General features: G+C 40.9%; 1 protein-coding gene across 1 annotated transcript in view; it reads right to left on the bottom strand.

Annotated features, from left to right (window-relative positions):
• The window catches only part of CHN1 (chimerin 1), a 106,502-nt gene that overhangs the window by 77,167 nt on the left and 13,242 nt on the right, over positions 1-16,093 (bottom strand). The window contains exons 2-3 of the mRNA XM_069861098.1: positions 4,413-4,451; positions 1,412-1,467 (exon numbers count right to left, since the gene is read on the bottom strand). Coding sequence (XP_069717199.1) covers positions 1,412-1,467; positions 4,413-4,451 — 95 coding nt within the window. The remainder of the gene's footprint in view (positions 1-1,411; positions 1,468-4,412; positions 4,452-16,093) is intronic.

The raw sequence follows: 16,093 nt of genomic DNA, 5'->3' as shown, positions 1-16,093 counted from the left end.
AATGTTGCAATAGCAATAAAAAAAAAACAGAAAACGTCCCCTTTTTTCACATCTCCAATCTTTTCTTCTATAGATCTTTCCTTCAAATCTCCATTCCACCTTATTTGGTGTACATCAAATATCTGCACAACCACCTTAATGATTATACCCCTACATGGGGGTCTACTAACAGTAGACACACACCTGTTCAAACAAGACTTTTTGCTACAATGCTTCTTGTAAAATTCATGTATTGTTCTCTCCTATAGCTCTGTCTTACTGAAGTACCATTAACTATAGCTAAATGTTTTTTTAAAAAAATCAAATCTATCAAATTAACAAAAGAAAACAAGAGTGCTTCCACTAAACACAATTTCACTTCTGTTAAACCCTCACTTTTGAACTTAAAATTGACAGATTACTTCATAGAATCACAACTGGGTATTTGAAAAGACGACAGCAAAATGCCTGTTTAATTCTGTATAGTAATCCTCTTTGTGATCTACAGTGTAAGCTATTCATGTTCCTGACAGTGTTATGTCCCTCTGCATCCAATACTACATTGAAGTGACTAACATATTTCAAAGATTAATTTCCTTTCTCTTGGCACATGATAAAAATGCTTAAGTTTTATTGCAGCAATGTAATATCTTTCTGTGGTCATTCAGCAAGAGCTGTGTTTTGTAATACTGCTTAACAAGTCAAGTCTAACATTCGGCACTTTTGATATTGTAATTAATGTTTCCCACGTTCCTAACTGAAGCTGCAAGAGAGATGCAATTATGAATAAAATCTTGCTGGCACTGATGTTTGGTATCAGTTAAACCCTCCAGCACTACAGCTTTTGAGAGGTGCTGCTCTGCTGAATGGCAGCTCAGAGCACACTAGCAGTTTTGGGTCTGCATTTAAAACTCACCCCATGAGCAGGTGCTTCTGGATCACTGTGTATCAATAGGACCTTGTTGTTACTGTTTGGATCTTTAAAAGCTGAGGCTCTGTACAGCTTAGCTACTAGTATTAATGAGTCTTAAGTACTAAAACTCAAATAACAGCATGAGGGGAGGTTTCAGCCTTCCTCCTGTTGATACACTACGCACAACCAGCAGTGATGTGTGTGCAGGTGTGTAGTTTCCCTGTACAGCTCTGCTCTTGCTTATGTGAATTTCTGACACAAAAAGGAGGAGCAAATTAATGTTTCCATTTATCTAAGAATTAAAAACCAGTAAATGATTTTCAGGTATACATATCATATTCAAAATGCTTTTTAATTCAATTTTTACATTAATTGGACTGCCAGGTAACAGTGTCCCCAAGGCTACTTATTCTGATCAGCGTACCAAGTCTCTCAAGGAACCATTGTTTGGGTTGGACACCATTAAGTACAGACGTGGAATTACTGGACTCAGTGAAATGGAACCTTTATAATACCCACCTCACAAGTGCAGGTTATCCTTCTAGGATGGGGAGCTTCCTGTTGCAACTGATACACTGAGAGAAGGCAGAAGTTAAATTCTGATTAATATAGAATCATTGTACAAATTAGGCATTTTAACATTAAATCTGCTGTTTAAACAAAAAGAAGACTTTCTGCAAGATTTAATGTGGGGATACATACATCAAGGTCTCAAAAATTACTTACAAGTGGTCAGAAAAAGGAATGTTGCTAGCCAAACAATGATTATTTGATCATCTTTACAATTAATTCCCCAAGTACTAGGGAGTCATGGGGTTAGGATCAGTCAACTTTGCAAAAAGCAGATCAGAAAAGGCATCATGATAAATGCAAATTAAATTTTACTAAACATCAAATCAGGCTGCAGTCAGACTTTCTTCAGTAAGCGATGGAGCTAGGCTATTGAGTCATCTGAAATACGTCAAGACTTTACAAGAATCATTCAGAACATCACAGAATCAAACCCTCTGCTTTTGCCACTACTGAGTGATGACCTTTCTGAAAAAAAGAGAAGAATGGCCTTTGCATTTGCATTAGTAGTTTAGTAGTAGTAGTAGTTTAGTGGCAGGGGAAAACAGTTAGGGCCTGAATTATGACACACACTTACAAGTATCTTCACTCCCCCTCCCTCTCTTTTTTTCTTTAAATAAGTCTCATCAAGCCAGAACAAATCTTAGGAGCCAGTTGTAAATTTAATGATGCTAATGTGTGGACTTATATAATACCAAAGGAGCGACTTTCAACTTCTATCCCAAAAAGAGTTTGGGTTGTCAAGTCACCTACAAAATAAGGCTGTCAACATTAAGTATTTGAATAGCACTCAAAACTGATAAAATGGACATTTGGAATTGTAGTCTTTCAAAATTAAATTATCTTTCAACCATTAGTACTAACAACAAGGTCTAACAGCATGGCCTGTCACCTTCTTCAGGTAATAAGACCATACACTGATTTATCCAGCAAGATTTGGCTTCATTACACTTCTCATTTGATCACAAATCCTTTCCACTAACAAATGCTGTATTTATGTGCTAAGTTACATGAGAATGAAGGAAATGGCTAGATGTCCAATGATAAGGTAATCATAAGACAAACTGGAAAAAATCACTTACTTTGTTCCAAACAACAACAAAAAAATTTTCCTGATGTTACTAAAAATCAGTCCTTTCTGTTCTGTGTACTGGTATTGCAAAAATTATTTCTGAAAGCGATGAAAACCAGCACACTAGTATATACGCCAGCAATTTTAATTTAAAGAATAGCATGACCATTTATTTGCCAGTACACAGATTTCATAGCTTCCGTTGTAAAAGTAATATTTGATGGCACCAGTCTTATCTATGTCCAATTCTCAGAACTGTACAGTCAAGTTCAAAGGAAAAAATTCTCTGAATTTTACAGAAGAGCAGCAGAGACTCATAATCGCCATGTTAGACAGAAATTCCCTGAAAACTGAGATTTGTTTCCCATCTTACTTCAAACCAGGCTGGAAAGCTTTTCTGGAAGGAAATTCTTCTCCAAAGGCAGTATCATCCTCCTCTTCCATTCAGAAGCATAGCAGGTAGACTAGTTAAGCTACAAATCAGGATGCTCATTCCTCTTCCTTTAACTGACATATGCAATTCAACACCAGTTTCCTTGCTCTAATTATTGCCAGTGAAGTCAAACAAGACATTCCTCTTCATCCATCATGAGACAGAAATATAATCAAACTCCATGATTCTGCGCTTAGTTCTGAACCACTGGAAGGGTTCATTATGGCCTAGGAGAGCGAGTGCATCCACATTTGTAGGTGCCCAAGCCTTCAGCTTCTGGCAAGCTGCCAGAGTTTTAGTATTAGACAGATTGGACCCCCTGTTACACGTTGTGGCATGGCATAAACTGAACAACGAGGGCAGCATTCCCTGAATTCACAGAAGGTACAGAGCTGTGATTCACTGTTAATGCTTACATATGGGAACAAATACAGAGATCTCAGTAACAAGTGTAAAAATGTATTGTAATCATAACTAATGACGTTTTAATACCATGGAGCTAAGTGTCTCAGTTTTATCTCTTAGCCCTCCACTGCAAGAAAAAAACTTGTTCAAATCATTCTGTGTGCAAATTCTTACTATTAAGTGGCTGACTTGGCATATGACAAGTTACTGGCATAATGAATGATGATTCAACAGACAAACTTTGCCACCAGATTCACAAAGAGACCAAGGTCCCAGCAGTCTCAGTTACATGACAGCAATTGCATATGTTGGCAATTCTTAAAAAACATACAAAGAAAACACTGAAGATGGACAAATTAAAAGTCTTCAGCCTTTTTTTAGACACTGCCTTTCTATTTTCTTCAATTAACATAAATGCATTTTAAGAGACCCTGACATTCCTAGACTGTTAAGGCATAGGCAGTTTTGCCAACTCCTGTAATTTTTACCACCCCTTTTACAATATATGACTATTTACTTACAGCCTAAGCTCTTTGAAATTTCTTGAGACATGTTCTCATTTACAGAAGTCATCTAATGCTCATATTGCATAGAATATCTTGACTATGTAACTCATGATTACTTTAACAACTCAAAAATTGGAAATGAAACCCAAACAAGATTGATTTACGAGTTTAAGGCCTAACTGATTTTTGAATGCATCAGGGTGGCAATGGCAGGGACAGAACACAAACAACTCACCTCTGTGAGCCATTAAAATAAGACTGGTCTAGGTGACAAAAAAGCTGGTTTTTTAATGCTCTTTTAATTCTAGTATGCACACTTTTGCTGACAAAAGTACTTCAATCTGCTCTCTTACACTTACTCTCTAAAATTGTTTTCAACAAGCCAAAATCTCTGATTGAAAAGATTGTCCCATTGCAGGATGGAAACTTTCTTGAAATAAATACATTCTCTCAGGTGCTAAATCTCCCTAGTCTCTACGGAGCAACAAAACCAAAACCAGCCAAATCAATCCAAAAAAACGTTGAGATACTTACAGTAAGATTTCCAAACAGGTGGCCTGTATTCATCAGTATCTGAAAGAAAATGACAATTCTTAAAGTTGCATTGGAAACATTTTAAACTCAGAAATAACCCTGCAGAAGTATTTGCAGATTTATTAAGATATTGTACCAGGATTCTAAATTTTCTTTTTTTACTATCACAGTACAGAACAACCTGTTAAAAGTTCCCCTTCTTTATTGAGACTGAAAATAAGAAAAGCGTTTTCTTTAGCCAGACAGAATAAAAGCTATAGAAACATATTTACAAAACTTCAAACATACAGATCAGAAGCCAAATACTGTGGAGGGAAGATGAATGCATATTATTTTAGTGTTTATTTATCTGTAAGTTCCCCTTTAAATTACACTAGAAAGATTTTTTTTAATCTCAATTTATACACCAATAAATCAATTTTCATCCAATTTATTCCTGCCATTAACTTTTTCCTCTTCTGGATAGCAATTAACAGCTCTTAAAACAAAACCAAAGTATGTAAGTGTTATGAAATATTTTGAAAAAAAGGAGGGTTTTTTCATGCTGAGCGCAAGCTCTACGTAGAAGCAAACAGTCTATAATAAAATTACTAGCATATTTCTAAATCCAAACTTAAATTCTCAAATAATTTAAACAAACAAACGAACAAACCCCAGTGTATTCTAAGTTCTGTCTCCCTTATGACCTGCCGACAACTGATCTGACATTCTGAGCTCAGGGCTCTGTTGCAAATTTTGTCTCTGTGCCACTGTTTTACTACTCTGACCAACTTCAGTTCTTATTCTACGAGGTATAAAGGCCTTCTGCAAGACGCTGTGCTTATCTGGTGGGAGTTACTCAGTACACCACAGGGTCACAAGCTGAGACAACCACACAGCCAGTCCTGCTGTTCTTGCTGCAGCATTCATTTCTGAGCACTCTTTACAACTGTCTGCTCACAGGAACCACCTGCTGCATCCAACAATAGCCCGAACGTCTCAGTTTTATTATGAGGCTATATAAAGATCAAGTAATCTGGGAACCTGTTGCTTGAATTCTGGTCTGAGTGGCATCTCCACTCCAGAGTCCTTAGGGCCTCCAAAACTGAGCCTGAAGCTGGGAAAAGATATTGTTTTGCCTCCCCTTGGGATAAGCAATCTGCCTTCCTCATATACTTGTTTTAGTCCATCTCTGCCACCTACAGTCACGTCAAAACATCTCTAAATTAGAGCTCAGTGGAATTCGATATTTTCCATTTTAATAGGTACAGACTTCCTCAGACTCACCCAATACATTCTCCACCCCACTGAGCTAACATTTTGCTCAATTTTTTACCCTGTATTTTAGCACTATGCATGAAGAGGGTGCAATCGTAGAATGATCTGAGTTGGAAGGAACCTTTAAAGACCATCCAATCCCAACCCCTCTGCCAGGAGCAGGGATACCTTCCACTGGATCAGGTTGCTCAAAGCCTCATCCAACCTGGCCTTGAACACCTACAAGGATGAAACATCCACGACTTCCTGGACAACCTGTTCCAGTTCCTCACCGCCCTCATAGTAAACAAATTCTTCCTAATATCTAATCTAAATCTCCCCTCTTTTAGCTTAAAACCAATACCCCTCATTATATTACTGCACTCTTTATTAAAGAGCCCCTCCCCAGCTTTTCTCTAGACTATTGTAAGTAGTGGAAGGCTACTCTGAGGTCTCCCCAGAGCCTTCTCTAGGTTAAACAAGACCAACTCTCTCAGCTTCTCCTCATATGGGTGTGCTCCATCCTCTGATCATCTTCATGGCCCTCCTCTGGACTCTTTCTAAAAGACCCATTCCCTTCCTGTGCAGAGGACACCAGAATCCCCACACACTACCTCAGTGGTAGTCGGTTTTATAAATACAACTCATTATGACTTTCTTATTAAAGCAGCACTTGGTCAAACAGCCGTTGCCCAGAATACGATGGGATTTGATCTTTGGGAAGTCCTGCAAATGCGCTACCACATCACAGGGATCAGCCAGAGCACCTCGAAACCGCACAGAGCCCTTCAGCAGCCCACACTTACTACGGCAGTGAAAGAAAATCAGCAGCAACAGAGGCAGCCATGGTTATTCATTCCTACTTCAATAGTTTTAATTAAGGCAGTGCCAGTCGATTCATTCCAGAAGCACTGTAACGTGATCCCTTAGCACTGCAATGTCACATGGAAAAAGGGCAAAAGGTGTAAGTAAAAATAATGAGTTTAGTCCCAGAAGACAACTCCTCCCCCACGAGCTGAATTTTCATTTGCTGCAGTCTGGTTTTGGCAATATATGCACCAGCTGAATTTACAAATAAATAATTTTAGGAAACGACAACACACTGTATTTGTAAAATATGAACTGACTATTATGAAAATACAGATATCTTGGCAGTCTAATCTATACTTGCTCGCACTCAAGCTATATAATTGTTATGACTAAGGGCAGCAGGATTATAAAACTGGGAAGCAAAAATATTTGTGCCAAACAAAAAACCCCAAACCTTGTTAAAGGCGGGCAAGAACAGCAGTAACTTTCATACAACAAACATTTAACATTCAGAAATTGGAAGGAATGATTTATGTTGTGCAGCTGTGCACAAGGATTTTGTTAGAAAAATCTATCAGTGAGCTTTACTGCCTTTACAAGTATGAGAATACCCTCTGGCCATCCCACATGAGGCAATGAAAAAACAAAAGGTCATTTCTATCCTGATCTTAAAAAAAAAAGTTATCTGATATAAAATACTGTAGCAGCAACTACAGCGCACTAGTAAGAGTGAAGCAGATGGCCTGTAATGTTTGTTTCCGTGCAAGAATGTTTCTGTTACTAAAACCACCCCACTACACAAAGATGAAATAGAATAAGCATAAACATCAGACCCAGCTGTTAACTACCCATTTTTAAAGATTAATCAATGTGGTCCCATTTAACACATCATCAGTATTTTGAAATGCGTTATTAGGAAAACGCCTTGATAGTGCAGGCTTCCACATACAGCATCTCCAATTAGGCACCCAATGTACCCAAAAAGCACTTTAAGGCATGATAAAAAAAATACTGAAAATGCTGAACCCAAAATACATTTTCTCACTAACGCTGCACCACTTTCTAATTAATGCAATAAACTCTGTGCTGTCAATTCTCATATTTCTGTATAGCTCCCATCAGCACAGTATCTCAGCTCTGCTAAATGTTTCTGTGATAAAATAAAATCGTTTTCTACAAGCTGTGCATTATGTTTTATCTTAACTGTATTTTCTGCCTTAAGTGAGATGCAATTCAGCTTAAGGCTGCTGTGCTCCAAAGGTCTAAAGCAGTATAGAAAACATAAATGCATGAATTGATCCTACCAGCACTGGTGAGACTTCTGCCACTATGACTCACTCTCAGCAGCAAGTACATTTTAGATCAGGCACTCTGTCCATGTACACAAACTGTAATATCAAACAGACAGATTTTGGCGCTGAATAGTCTTCCTAAGCTTAAAGTGAAAAATGTTTGATCGTTGCCCATTATCTCAAGCAATGACAGATTTTTTTATTTCTCCAGAATTTCGTTCTGATTAGAAGGGTATAAAAGCATATTTTTACATAATATAATGGGACAACTTCAAATTCTCTACCCTGAACACATACTGATATCTAATAATTTTCCAGCCTGGCATGCATCAGAAAAGAAACAGCTGCCTGCCCAAAGTAGTACTTTCAAGCTCCTTTCTGTACTTTCAAGCTCCTAAATAGACCTGTGATAGTATAAATATATATGTAAGTGTAAAGGTAAGAGTAAGAGTTCCTTAAACTGATGTATCACTGGAAATCTGACTGAGACCCAAAGCTGTAAGCAAGGTTATGGAGTGGGGGCAATAATGCTGCAGGACACATGAAAATACATTTATAATCCTTTACCCTGCAGAATTAGTTTTTGCTCTTGAACCTGCAGCAAAATCAAACTCATCTTTGAAGCAAGCGTCCTATTACAGACCTGTAAGAGCTGGAACCTCCAGTTCAGGCATGGACCTACATTTTTTACACACCTTACATGGCAGGTTATGTCTCTCCCTCTCTCTCTCTCCAATGAGGGAGGACGGGAGTGGGCCCTAACTACTCCTTAAACAATTCTCAGTACTTTCTAGCCACTACTTCTTTCCTCCCAAACACTCTCTTTCTCTCTTCTGCAGAACTTCACTTTCCCCTGCCTGAGCAATCTTCATCAGCACACGAGACCTCTGCTCTCATGCTTAAGCTACACTTTAGTTTGTTCCCCATTGCTATTCTGCTAGGACTTACCTACCTATTGGCTCAGTAACTCATCCTCGAGCCTTCTCATCTCTACTCAAGACTTCCTTGAAATTTATCTGAACACAGAAAACAAAGGCAGAAAAGCCCAGAACAGCACAACAAGCAGCTTCTGGCAATAGCACAGACAGAAATGTCACACTGGGGCAGGAGTTTTTCCAGGCCCAGCATGCTCTCCTTTAAGCACACAAATTAATGAAGAAACAGGGAACTATGCATCTTGGGCATGAACTATCTGCAACTGAGAATTGAAAAGCACAAAGTGATTGTCAGAAATACACCCTTCCACAAGAAAGAGCTTCTACCAATAGGAAATCCCACAGCCATTTATGAGAAGTTCATATACAGACACAAATGCTAGGAGAGCATCTCAGAAGTTTCCATAAACACAAATCTGACTAATTGTGACATTAAAATGTAGCATTTCCCTTTGCTCTTTTCCTTCTTTTTTACCCATTTCCATTTCATCCCTCCTATAAATCTGGACAACTGTAGTACTTCCAGTGTGCATTTAAAAGGCAAATATGAGAACGGTTACTATTGCATCAAACTGTTTAGACTGCTTGTCTCTGTGTATTCCTTTTATAGAAAGAATAAAAATGTTTTTCTCTGCTTGAAATGGTTCTTTCTCTCTCCCCACTGAAGATCAGCCAGCTTGCTCTACAGTAGTGCAGCAGCAGCTTAACTATGCATGGTAACCCCATAAAGCAATTGAGGACTCTCCATGAGGTTTCCTGTAGATAATTCAGTTTTATTTTTCTTTTACTCTGTGTCATACCCTGCAGCATGGTGATCTGTAGCATCGTGCTGGAAATTAGCTTAATGCTGTCTGGATGGAAATAATCAGCTACCTACAGACACAGCAGCTCTTTCCCCAAACTTTGATTTTATTTAGCAATAACCCTGTTGAACACAGGTGAGGTCTCAGGTGGTGAACTTTGTGGAAGAGGCCAGTTTTTTCCCATGTGGACAAAACACCAACATGAGAAGGAGGAAAAAAAAATCCTATTTTATGTTTTCTGAACCAATCTATGACCAAGGAATGCTGTAAGTCATAAATATTAAAAGTTGCAAGAAAGTATAAAACATTCTTCTGTAAGCTATGGCCCAGGCACTAACCGGTAAGTCTTAACATGTGTTTTAAGATGATAATCTTGCTTTGTTTGGCAGCAGCATGTGTCAAAATGTAACTCCTGGAGAGATGCGTGACCAGCAGATGTGGCCATTTGCTGACCCATACAACAGACTCCTCTTTGTGCCCAAAAACCAACCTAGAAAATTCCTCCTCAGTCTCAAAATCTTGCTTGTTAGCACCTTCTCTATGCCCAAAGGATGCACAAAAAAAATCACACGATTTACAGAAATAAAGCCAATGTTTTATTGCTGGTGAGAATCTCAAGCCACAAAACCAGCGCAGTTGAACAGAAAAAGTCATTTCATCTCATTTTTCTGAGTAGAAGTGCCAACAGCATTTCAGAAACTAAGTTCAAGCCATCATGAAACATTTTATGCAGCAGCCAAGCAGGCCCTAGCAGGAAGGGCTTTTATGCATTCCAACCAAAATAAAACTCAAACAGCATTAAGGTAATTAAAGGATGAATACAGCCACCGCCCCAGGCAACAGTAGTATAACAGATGGGCTACAAATACTGTGGTGTCAGGGTAAAAAGGAGAAGCTGACTGCTGGCTGTGGCAGCACCCAGAAATGCTGGAAGCATTTTGCGGAAGTCCTGCTGCAGCAGGTGGCAGAAGGAGGAGACAGCGGTGGCAGGCAGCTCCTGGAGAGGGGTAGCAGGAGGGAAGTGAGATTGTGTAGACTACAGGAGGGAAGTGAGATTGTGTAGGGAAAAAATCAGAAGGGCTAAGGCTCAGCTAGAAATTGGATTGGCCAAGTCAGTGAAAGATAACAAAAAATCTTTCTACAAATATATAAATAATAAAAGGAGGACTAGGGAGACCATACAGTCCCTATTGGACACAGAAGGGACAACAGTAACAGGGGATGAGGAAAAGGCTGAGGTACTTAATGCCTTCTTTGCCTCAGTCTTTAGTCGTAAGGAGGGTCGTTCCGTCTGTGTACAAACCCAGGAGCTAGAGGAGCATAATGAGGCTCCCGTGATCCAAGAGGAGGTGGTCAGAGCCTTGCTAGCCCGACTGGACAGTCACAAGTCTATGGGGCCGGACGGGATTCACCCTAGGGTACTGAAGGAGCTGGCGGATGTGCTGGCCAAACCCCTTTCCATCATCTTCCAACAGTCCTGGAAGACTGGGGAAGTCCCACTGGACTGGAGGCTGGCTGATGTTGTGCCCATCTACAAAAAGGGCCGCAGGGAGGACCCAGGAAACTACAGGCCTGTCAGTCTGACCTCAGTGCCAGGGAAAGTCATGGAACAGGTGATCTTGAGTGCTATCATGAAGCACATGCAAGAGAACCGGGTGATCAGGCCCAGTCAACATGGATTCACAAAAGGCAGGTCTTGCCAGACTAACCTGATCGCCTTCTATGACAAAGTGACCCGGCTACTGGATGAGGGAAAGGCTGTGGATGTGGTCTTCCTGGACTTCAGCAAAGCCTTTGACACAGTTTCTCACAGCGTTCTGCTTGAGAAACTGTCAGCCTCTGGGCTGGACAGGCACACACTCTCCTGGGTGGAAAACTGGTTGGATGGCCGGGCCCAGAGAGTGGTGGTAAATGGTGTGAAATCCAGCTGGAGGCCAGTGACAAGTGGGGTTCCCCAGGGCTCAGTGCTGGGTCCAGCCCTGTTCAATGTCTTCATCAATGATCTGGATGAAGGCATCGAGTGCACCCTGAGCAAGTTTGCGGACGACACTAAGCTGGGTGGAAGTGTCGATCTGCTGGAGGGTCGGGAGGCTCTGCAAAGGGATCTGAACAGGCTGGACCGCTGGGCAGAGTCCAACGGCATGAGGTTTAACAAGGCCAAATGCCGGGTCCTGCACTTGGGGCACAACAACCCTATGCAGTGCTACAGACTGGGAGAAGTCTGTCTAGAAAGCTGCCTGGAGGAGAGGGACCTGGGTGTGTTGGTTGACAGCCGACTGAATATGAGCCAGCAGTGTGCCCAGGTGGCCAAGAAGGCCAATGGCATCTTGGCTTGTATCAGAAACGGCGTGACCAGCAGGTCCAGGGAGGTTATCCTCCCTCTGTACTCGGCACTGGTGAGACCGCTCCTCGAATACTGTGTTCAGTTCTGGGCCCCTCACCACAAGAAGGATGTTGAGGCTCTGGAGAGAGTCCAGAGAAGAGCAACAAAGCTGGTGAAAGGGCTGGAGAACAGGCCTTATGAGGAGCGGCTGAGAGAGCTGGGGTTGTTTAGCCTGGAGAAGAGGAGGCTGAGGGGTGACCTCATTGCTCTCTACAACTACTTGAAAGGACGTTGTAGAGAGGAGGGTGCTGGCCTCTTCTCCCAAGTGACAGGGGACAGGACAAGAGGGAATGGCTTCAAGCTCCGCCAGGGGAGGTTTAGGCTAGACGTTAGGAAAAAATTCTTTACAGAAAGGGTCATTGGGCACTGGAACAGGCTGCCCAGGGAGGTGGTTGAGTCACCTTCCCTGGAGGTGTTTAAGGCACGGGTGGACGAGGTGCTGAGGGATATGGTTTAGTGTTTGGTAGGAACGGTTGGACTCGGTGATCCGGTGGGTCTCTTCCAACCTGGTTATTCTGTGATTCTGTGATTCTGTGTAAGGTGCAGAGAATAGCCAAAATATTCCTGTCTATTGCATATGTCCTGAATAAGGAAGGGCATACACCAAAGGTCCTTTGTTGCTCCTAGATGAGATCTTTTTCTTTCCACAAAGCCTCTCTCCACCTCTCTGCTACCAGCAGCCAGCAAGATAAACAATGGTCTATAGTGGGGTAGTGGACAGAGGCAGAGTTGTGATGCAGAGTAAGAAGCACCATGGGTGGCTCCCAGCCTGTCACACTGAGACCTGCAGAAACTAACCCATCCCCACCCTGGCAAGCAGAGTACCACACACACTGCTGCCAAAAGCGGCAGAGAAGTTCATTTCAGCCCATGCTTGGTAAACAAGAGAGAAAGCCATGGACAACCCTTCTTGCCTTGCATGGAATGTTTTCTTGGAAACAAACACTTCTTCAGCATTTGGGTCCTCCACATGAATATAAAAAGGGAAATCATCCTCTGGCTCAGTCTTGTCCTACCTTCACCTCTCCACAGCTCAGAGGTAACAAATTATTTTACCAACTAAAATACCTTGCGCAGACTTACACCATGCCTTTTAAGAGACCTTGGGCAACTATATTCTCTTTTTTAAAATAAAAACTATTATATTGTTAATTTACAAAAGAAGTTAGTGTTTAAAAGTGACTAACATTTTAAATTATGTTAATCCAAAAGTAATATGGTTCTATTAGTCCCTAAAACCAAAGACAACAATGACAAGAACCTGATGGCATACATGGCCTGGGCACATGTGGAAAACATGCAGCGTTTTACAACTAGGGCACAACAGCATTTCCTTTGTTTATGGGAAGATCCTTGCAGAGATGAGAACATCGCAGGCACTCAGCACCACATTTTCTCCCAATTCATGAATATACAATATGCTATGTATGACACACAGCAATGACAGCTGCTAATTCTAGACTGTTACTGAGTCTTTGATGCTACTTCAGTGTTATCCTTGGCACATGATTTCCTTCAAATTAAAGAAAAAAAAACAACATAACAACAATGAACAAACAACTTTGAAAACTTTTAGACATGTCAAGGCTCTTCCGTAGGCAGGCAGACACCATTATGTCATGAAAGGAACTCCAGTGCAAAAGCTCCCAAATAATCCACCATCTTTTTTTGTCCACCTTCCCATACCCGTAGGATGCCAGACAGGCCTCCACTTTTAGTATGTAGCCAGACGTGACAGCTCTGCACACATCCTGGCTGCATGTGGAGAGCCAACCCTCCCAGTGGAGGGTCCCCTGCTCCAAACTTGCTGTGCTGCAGACACAACCCACTGTGGTGGGGAGACGGAATGGGGTAGCTGGTAGGTGTTAAATTAAAACCCAGTCTGATCTGAGACAAATGGCTTGTAGGTCCAAAAAGGAGCTATTACCACCTGACATGGTTCACCTCCTGCCAGGGGATGGCAACTTGCAGGTTGCCTGCTTAACTGCACCCAACTGTTTCCTCGGAGAAGCTGGCACACCAGAAAGTCACTCTACCACTAAAGCCACCCACCCACAGGGACATGCCCAAGCCCATGGGCAGAGGGGACAGTCACCAGCCACAAGTCCCCTTACACAAAGTTTTACTCATTTGGTCTGAACTTGGATGCAGGTAGCTCCCTATTCCTTAATGCTCATAAAACCTCACATACATGGTCAGCTTTGGATTTTAAAAATGAAATTGTGTTCAAGTTATTTAAGCAAGAAAAAAGCTTCACATTTTCCGAAGGCATTCCCATCTGGGAGAAGAACCAGATGTGCAATACAATCTAATGGAAAGACACAAACCAGTGAGAACAGGCACTTCCAATGAAAGCATCCCTTGGGCTGCAGCACGGCACTGCATCACACACACTGCACCCTAGAAATTTTTTTAATGCAACAGAATGTACTTTTCTCTGCTCTTTCATCCTTACACGTTTTTTGCTTATATCACTCCAAAGAAATACAATTAGATTTCTAATTATTACTGGAGTAAAAATGATTAAGAGAAAGCTAGTGCAAATGATGCCTCAAAATGCTACAAGGGCTACTGCCATTTCTGTAATGCAACCAAGCAGGACACAAGAGAACACTTGTAGCAAATGTGAAGGGGCTTAAAGAAGGGCATGCTCTGAAGAATTCCATCAGTCTTGGAGAGGGAGGAGAGGTTGGGGGGAGTAGGGGGGAAGATAACACTACTGTCCTGGTTTATCCCAGAGTCTACAAAGGTCTGATCTAGCAACAATGAATTCCGGGGGAATGCTTCTAATGGTGTTGAACGAGAGACCCACTGAAAACAGCTCATTTAATGCCTTTTATGAGCAGATCTACTATTATTGCCTCTTTATGAATGATAGGAAAATTTTAATAAGTAATATTCTGCCCATCACAGGCACTGCTACTGTTAAATGAACTCGTCTTCGAAGTCATTATTAGGGCAGGTTGCAAACAATTTGTTTCTAGATTTTCATTTACCCAAAGCAAGGGAAGGAAGTACTCATTTTTTTTTCCTCTTTGCCAGATAAATAGTGGTATCTGACTACATAAGTGATGACAAATAAAAATTTTAAAAATATTCTATAACAAAAAAAATAAATTAGTTTTTAATTTGAAGCTGAAATTTTCACATGTGCAATGGTAACAAGCAAAACACAGTTGTCCTCTGCCTCTTTCCTGTAGTTTAATGGAGGGGTGGGAAATACCTCTCCCATGAAAGCACAGTTAACTTACTGTTAAAGAAAAGTTTCAAAACCTCTAAAATTATTTCTTTATGTTGCTGCAAGTATAAAAATTTAGACCTCAAAGAGGTAAAAAGACGACAAGTGCCACCTTGTGGGCATTTAACAAAGACAGCATTTAATACTGCTTTCCATTTCCAGCAGGTTATCTCACCTCCAGATAGCAGGCTGCAGCTGATTTTCAGCATTTCTGGGAACCTTATCTTTGCTTCCCAAGAAAAGATAGATACAATGGGAACCGCTACCTGGCTATCATGGCTCTGTGGTTTGCTGTAGATACAACAACAGCTGTCTGTAACTCTCTGATTTATCTTGCTACAGGAGTTACGACAGCTCTACAGACTCACAGGTATCCTGAAATGTCTGTTTTACATAGTAAACAACTTTGAATTGAAAATGTTGTTGAAATCAAATATGCCTCTTCAATTTATCCATTTCAAAGAAAAACAGCCTTTATTTATTTATTTGCTTATTTATTTATTTAGTTTTAAACTCATTGTGGCAAAACTGACAGTGGCTGGCTGCAGCCCTGAAGTGCTGGACCAATGAGGTAGGCAGTTTCTCATCCTCCCTAGGGTTTATTTGAAACATCTTTTGCAAGTTCAAAATTGACAGAAATATGCCTTCATTGGGTGAACTGCACCTTTTAGATTTGCCAGATAATTTGTCCAATTATCTTCTATATCAGTACAGTGAAATCTTGGAGCAATTCAGAGTAATATCACATAGGACAAGCTTGAACATTGTAATCAAACTTCCCTGGTTTAAATCCAGACTGATTTTCACTGGAGATGCTGTTTAGGTCACAGTCAGCAAAGTTTGCTTGGAAGCCAGGAGAAATACCTGTCAAGGTATTGCTGTTTTACTGCTCTCATTCCAACAGCTGCAAGGGATAATGTAGAAGAAAACATTTACCCTTTGACATTTCCTTGCCTAGTTTCCACAAATCCTTCATTATCTCCT

This window comes from Phaenicophaeus curvirostris, chromosome 7 (assembly GCF_032191515.1).
Source record: "Phaenicophaeus curvirostris isolate KB17595 chromosome 7, BPBGC_Pcur_1.0, whole genome shotgun sequence".
Taxonomy (NCBI): Eukaryota; Metazoa; Chordata; class Aves; order Cuculiformes; family Cuculidae; genus Phaenicophaeus; species Phaenicophaeus curvirostris.
The sequence above is the reverse complement of the archived record's forward strand: the minus strand, read 5'-3'. Positions and strand labels throughout refer to the sequence as shown.